The 7,466-nt window shown below is 38.3% G+C and overlaps 1 protein-coding gene across 1 annotated transcript in view; it reads right to left on the bottom strand.

The window, feature by feature from the left end:
- Positions 1–236: 236 nt before the first annotated feature.
- The window catches only part of LOC131060859 (uncharacterized mitochondrial protein AtMg00860-like), a 53,765-nt gene continuing 46,535 nt past the window's right edge, over positions 237–7,466 (bottom strand). Inside the window, exon 2 of the mRNA XM_057994276.2 lies at positions 237–776. Within this exon, the coding sequence (XP_057850259.2) occupies positions 237–776 (540 nt within the window). The remainder of the gene's footprint in view (positions 777–7,466) is intronic.

The raw sequence follows: 7,466 nt of genomic DNA, 5'->3' as shown, positions 1-7,466 counted from the left end.
AATCCGACAAAAAGAGTTAATGGTAACTCCGCTTCAGTTTCCACCTCATTTTCTACGATCAACCTGCATAAGCCCTGCCCTTTAATTGTCTTCATAGGGAAAATATCTAAGTCATACTCCTAGAATTTTGTCACCCATGTTGCTCCCTTATTTAGTCCAACCTCTTGCTGAGTCAAAATGCTTTTCATGGCTCAATCTGGAACAAAAACAACAGAGTGAGAATGCAGGATATAGTATCAAAACTGTTTCATGGCTTTTACTACAGTATATGCATGCTTCTCCATAGGTGAATATTTGAGCTCATGCTTCTTGAGTGGAGTACTCATGAATGCTATAGGCATTTCAGCCCCATGTTCATCCAACTGCAACAGAATCCCAGACATAGTATGATCTGATGCATAACAATACAGAATGAAGTCCTTCGTGAAATCTGGATTAACAAGAGTGGGCACATTTGCAACTGATCCTTTAATTTTCTCAAAAGCATTTTTGGCCTCTTCGGGCCACTTGAAAGGATGTTGCTCACTTAGCAAGCCAACAATGTGTTTTGTGGTCTCAGCAAACTCTGGAACAAATCTCCTCAATAAATTCACTTGACCAAAGAACGATCTTACTCCAGTCCGGCTAGAGGGTAAATTGAGAGGCTGAATTGCATTAACCCTCTTGGGATCAATCTTGACTCCCTCTTTTGAGACAATATGTCCTAACAACTTGCCCTCAGTGACGCAAAAAACTGATTTCTTAGGATTCAGAGAAATCTCGTGCTCACGACAATGCTGTAATATTGCACACAAATTCCAGAAATGTTCTGTCCCTTTTTTTGAAAACACTGTGAGGTCATGCAGATAAACTACAATTATTCTATCTCAAAAATCCTTGAAAGAAGAATCCATAGCCCTTTGAAAAGTGGCTCCAACATTTATTAAACCAAAAGGCATGCGGTTGTATGCAAATTTTCCCCATGGAGTGATGAATCTTGTCTTGTATTGCTCATGCTCTGCTATAGATATTTGGTTATAACCAGAAAAACCATCCAACATCGACATCATCTCCGACCCGGACACTGTCGGTAAAATGTGATCCATATTTGGTAGCGCGTAGTTGTCCTTCAGGCTTGCTTGATTCAAATTTTGAAAATCAACACAGATACGAATCTCCCTATTTTTCTTTCTTACGAGCACAATGTTAGCTACCCAGGTGGAATGGTGGATTGGATATATGATTTGGGCCTTAAGCATTTTCTCAACTTCCTTATAAATTGCATCTGCCATGATGGGATTAAAGTTCCTCAATTTTTGCCTAAAAGGAGATATGCCTGGCTTCAGTGGGATCTGATGTTGGAAATGTCCATTTCTAAACTCCTTCAGATCATCATAAGACCAAGCAAAAATATCAATGTACTCCTTAAGAAATGTACCAAGTGCTCTCTTTTCCTCCGTAGAACAACACCTGCCGATTGTCACTTCTTTTGGATTAGCTTCAACTGCCAAATTTAATTTCTCACAATTTCCTTTCCTATCATCCTTAGGAACTTTATTACCTATGAATGCATCATCTCTAGTGAAAAATCTCTCCAGTGTCAGTAACCCCTTTGGAATTTTGTTACCTTTAAGCTGAATAAAGTTATTTGTAGGTTCTACCTCTGGGTCTGGACTAAACTCTTTGCAAACACTCTCAGAGCCTTCAAAATATGACTGAGAAAATGATTGATCACATTCTAGGAAATCTTTGATCTGTGCATCTGCATCAAGAAACTTGCCAATGATTTACATTATCAGGAACACTGGGCCTATAGATTATTTCAATCCTATATGAGTTATCTTTAAAATCCAGATGTGGTAATAAAAGTGAGGCAGACATGGCCAATGAATCTGCCCTACTATTTTGTTCCCTTGGAATTGCTTCAATCGAGAAGGCATCAAAGAAATATAGGTGAATGAATCTGCCCTACTATTCCTATAATCCCTATTATTAGCATCGAGAAGGCTAATAATATATTTGGGTAAAACATCCTTTGCTCCTTTTGGTAGTGGATTATGGGCTGTGAGAGCAAGAGGTCCAACAGCCGCACCCCAGGGTTGAGCCATAATGAATACTGGATAAATGGTTACAAGAGGTGGGGCTTGAATTCTAGTAAGTGTTAGTGCTTGCCAAGGGGAAGAAGAAGATATAGGGATAACTCTGTCAGGAGATGAAGGTCTGCTTTTGGCCTTCCTTCTAGGAGTAAAACTTGGGGCAAATGAAAGATTTTGCAATTCTTCAAAATGGTTATCAACTACTCCTTCTCTTCTTTGTGCTCTAGTATATGGACGTGAATCCAAGATGATTATTTGTGGGAAAACCAAGTTACTTCAAACAAGACTCAATCTCAACAATCTTCCTACACTCCAAACACTTTTGCTTATTATGGGCTCACATTTATGACATACTGGTCTATTGAAAAATTTGGCTTTCTCTTTGTTTCGCTCTTGAGCAGAGTCGCCAAAAATCTGTTAATGAACAGATTTGCTCTTTGCACTTAAATGATTAATTGTAAAACTCTGTTACCTTCTTTTAAGAACAAATGGTTCACTGAACAGTTGGGTAGGCGTTTGTTCAAATCACCTCCCTCTGAATTTTGGCCTAGGTACAACTCCCTATCTAGATTTTTCATTAAATGTGTTTTTGTTTTTATATTTATATCTCAAATGAAAAGCTTTTAACCAGAAAGCATATAAGGCCGCCTATTTCATTCTTGGATGAAAGGCTATAACTTTCCTCATATCTCATAAATAATGAAAAACTATCTTCTTAATTTTCAAAGTATGTAACTATAGCAACTAAAACAAAGTTCAATATACTTCTTCTAAATAAAGACGAACAGATTCAAAGAAAATGAATCCACCTACAAATATGAATCTTTTCCAGAGTAAACAACAGATTCAAAGGAAAGAACATGATAGGAATAATGAAAAACTGCATTGAAATAATCAAATACTATTTCTTGATCAGATGAACATATGCGAAGACATGTTATCTATTCGGATTCAAAATACACAGATCTTTCTTCTCCCCAAAAACAATATGATCAGATTTCATATATATATCTTTATGTAATCAAAGACATAATGATACATCTGCCAATCTTTTTCCACCATAGATCTCAACCATCTGATTCCTCCTTTGATTAAAAATAGAAAATATCAAAACAAACACACGTCCAAGTTTTTTCAAAATCAGTTACTAAAATCTAACTCTTCTACCATCGGTTCTACTTAATTTATAGTCTAAACGGGGGGGTCGCCCTGAAAACTCGACCACTCCCCGATAAAATAGTTACGAAACCAATAGAAAGTATTTTGGGACAGTTGTCCCAATGTTTTTGCATAACTATGAAAAATGTTTTGAAAAATAAAGAAAACTAGCCCAAAGCTGATGCATTATGTCATATTTCATCACCATCCTCTTCTCCATCTTCATGAGTGTCATGAGCAGTCGTGAGTTCCTGGATCATTGATTGGCTTGGGACTTTCATTGCATTAAGTTTTGCCTTTGCCACCTCTTTATTCCACTTGTTTTGCACCATCTTCTCTAAGTACTTCAACAGTTGATCATTCCCAATGAAAACCATAGATTCGATTCTAACCACTTTGGTTATATCCTCCAGTGTGAAACTACTCCTAACTCTGATCTTCTCCATGTTCAACCAGAAAGACTTGACTGCTTCCTGTGTACTTAACCCACAGATTCCTAGTTCCCAGTCATGATCGGGATTAACCACTTTATTATCTTTGACTATACTACTCTGCAATTCCTGGAGTTCATAGATGGAGGTTTTTGCATTTGTAATTACTGACTAAAAGGCGAGCACCTACCACATGATAGTTTTCTTTAGCACGAAAAGTTGGCATTCATCAGATACCAGCTTAATTGAATGTTCTGTCAAAAATCTGGTAGTTCCATACCCTTCAATTTTGGTAAACAGAGGCAGGACATTTTGCCATTTGTGCTCTTCTTTCTCCCATGGTACAAGCTGATTTTGGATTTCAGATATCAGGCTCTATGCTTCATCACACAACTTCTGGGAGTCGGTAATGTATTTTTTCACCATCTTTGATTACTTGTTCAATCCATTTTTCAACCGCTTCAGCAATGCTCTTAGCCCGTTGAACTTGATTCATCAACTTCTTATTTTCTGGAGAAGTTGGATCAAAATTCTCAGTGGCATGGGATATTGGAATTGCTCCAAGGCAACCAATGGTATCGATGAATTGAGCCAAAACACTTATATGTCTTTTAAGTTCTCTTTTCTCCCGTCCATCCTTCTTTGACTGGGTAAGCATTTTCTTCGTTGACACTTGGAAAAAATGGTTATCTGTATCCCTGCTTATCTTTCCCAACTCTACTTTTGTGATTTCAAAATCATTAGAACCGACCTCTTTGTTCTCATCTTTCGGTTTGTAAGAGGCAATTTACGCCATCCATTTACCAGTTTCCTCCTCATTGTTTAGGTGCGCGGTGGTCTTGAATATCTTTCGCTTCAGATTCTTCTCAGAGTACTTGGCAACCATCTCCTGAAGTGGAATGGTCATAGGGAGAAAGCTCCTTTTCTTGTTCACTGAGGTTGTTAACCATTTAGGAGTTACAGAAAAATGAGAAGTTCCTTCAATCATCTTTGGGGGTGGCGTCATAGCCACAATCACCATTTGGGAGTCTAGAGCACAAGCAACTTCACCATCCAAATCTTCAATTTCAAAGATCTAAGCTTCAAGCATGGCATCTTTTACTCCCATATCCTTGACCTAGTCCATCCTCCTCTGGGTGACACTATGTGATCGAGTATACCAAGGGGTACTGAAATCCAGAGTTGGGCTAGGTCTGCGTCTAGGCTGAGCTGACTTGATTTCCTTACCTGCACGAATAGGAGCACTGTTAGAAGGACGTTTTGGTGAAGACATACTTCTCGTAGAAAGGGACTTGGTGTTTGGCTTCATTGCTTTCTTCTTGACCACCCATGCCACAGTTTTGTCCAGAACTCGTTCGGTTCTCAATTGAATGTCATCATTTTCCTCCTCATCCCAATTAATTGGGGGAATTTTAGTCTCTGCGTGGGCTAAATACCCTAGTTGAAATAGTTCAAGATAATCTTCTTCAAGCCCTTTAATATCTGTCTTTATTTGCAGAGAAATAACCTGTTCCAGCACCAATCTTATATTTTCTCTTTTGAAGACTTCAAGTTCATCCGAATAGTCTTCCGAGAAATCTTCTAACTGTGGCGTGGGAAGATAAGGCATTAAGCCTAGGCTCTAAGAAAATCCTTTGTTGTCAAACCCTTTTCTTTCAGCATACAGAGAGAAATTAAAATTTCTAAGGTCTGCTCCTATACTTAGTGCATCAGACATTGAATTACAAGATAACACTCCCAGTTGTATTGGAAAATGACCTCCGCACTTTTCCTTACGTTGTGCATTCTTGACCACGGAAGTCAATTGTCTGCATACTTCTGCTAGGACAAAACAATCAAAATAGAAATGTAGAAGCTTGAAGGGTTCCTCTTCAAAGCCTCCTACTCGTATATAGCAAAAGCGTGGGAACTGGATGTAAAAGCTTCTGAACTTCTTTATCAAGGACTGTGCATCATCTGAAATCCACTTGGCTTTTGTACCTTTTAGTTCATGACACATATCACCCAAGAATGCATTATGTAGCCTTGTAAAATCTTGTGGTGCATTGTCTTTTCGTAGCATTGGATAAAACTCATACACTGGAACATCTTCCTCAGTGGGCTGCTTGGGTATACCCGTTAACACCTTGACATAGGCCAGACAATACAAAAGATACGAGGACATGAAGAAGTTTTGTTGAAATTGCTTGGCTAGACTCAACTACTCTCTCATCGAATCAGCAATTAACTCCACCCAATCTAAATATTGTTTTCCTTCCAGAACTAATTGTACATAGCAATATATCCAATCATCAAAGCTATAGGCTTCAGCAGAACCTCTGGCTCGATGCAACAGAAGAATTACATTGTGGATATGTGGCAACATGTGGTTCTTGTTAGGATTTTTAGGTAGTCTAGAACCACCTCTCTGAGGGACCTTCAACTCGAACTTCGCCACATTATTCCTGTGTCTGGCTCTATCTGCATTGAACTTACTAATTGACTGAGTAGGGGAGAAATTAGAAAATTGATAATCCGGTATCTTGAACACTGAAGCAATCACTTCGCAGTTAATGGCAAGAAGGGTTTCACCATTATCCCTTTTAATAGTTTCAGATACAGGGTCATATCTGACAATACACTCCCGAACTAGCTCTAGACAAGGAATTGCTGGAGGAAAGGCTACGGCTTCTAAAATTCCACTACTCAAAATCTCTATACAAAAAGACTTATCAACACCCTTGATTGCAGTGAAACCTTCTATATGAGAGAAAATGCAAGGGAAAGCACTTGAGAAAATAAGGAAAGACTCACCTTCACAGCTGTATAATCGGACGATGGCTAACAGCAAGAAAGACTCCTATCTCGGGAAAATATAAACAAAAATCTAGCAGCAAGTAGCAAACGCAGAACACAAATGATTTCATACCTTATTGAGAAAGGTAATAATACAGACACATTAAATGCAATGATTTCACAATTTCATTCCGAACGCGGCAAATTGGTAGATTAGACCCCCACACTCATGCATTTAATGCATGGCGGCGTACTTTAAGAAACTGCCAATTCCCAAAACGTTCACTTACTTCGAAAAAGCCAAAGAATGACATCACTTTATAATATGGTTTTGCCTTTCCATATTTAGCAATAAATGCACTTCTTGAAACATTTGAAACCATGGGACCCACCAGTATTGAACTCGTATGAACATCTTGAACCAACTTCTTGAGTGTTCAAGTAGTTCAAGATGTACGCCACGTCAAACTGTTCACCACTTTGCCATGTTGAACACGTTGAACATATTTGAACCCTTTGAACTTAGTTCAACATATTCAACACAAATGTTATATCACTGAACAGGAAAAAATTTATTAAAGAGCCACTGCAAAAACTTAGAGAAAATGTTAGTACGAAGAACCTTTTCTGAACACCTTGGAACTTTTTGAACCAAAATGAATATCTTGAACCGAGTTCAGAACGGCTCAACGTGTTCAAGGAGTTCAATGAATTATCTAAACTTGACTTAAATGACTAGAGAAAGGATTTGAGGCCGCATTGAACCAAGGTAATATGGAATGAACTAGGACTCCAACATAAAAAGGAAAAGATGACCCACTCTCTCCATGAAGAATAAATCACACAATAACAAGGTACTTGTAGGTTATGTAAGATAGTGAAGTTGGAAATCATTGCATTAGCCTCAATAGAATGGAATGTGGAGTTATGTCTCAGGTGGTGTTGATGAAGACTTGAATGCCATATGTTGGTCTGCTGGCTAATCAAGCAGGCTTGCATATTTTTGGGCTAACTGGTTTGACTCTTG

This window comes from Cryptomeria japonica, chromosome 10 (assembly GCF_030272615.1).
Source record: "Cryptomeria japonica chromosome 10, Sugi_1.0, whole genome shotgun sequence".
NCBI lineage: Eukaryota > Viridiplantae > Streptophyta > Pinopsida > Cupressales > Cupressaceae > Cryptomeria > Cryptomeria japonica.
This window is presented reverse-complemented; position numbering and strand designations above follow the sequence as displayed.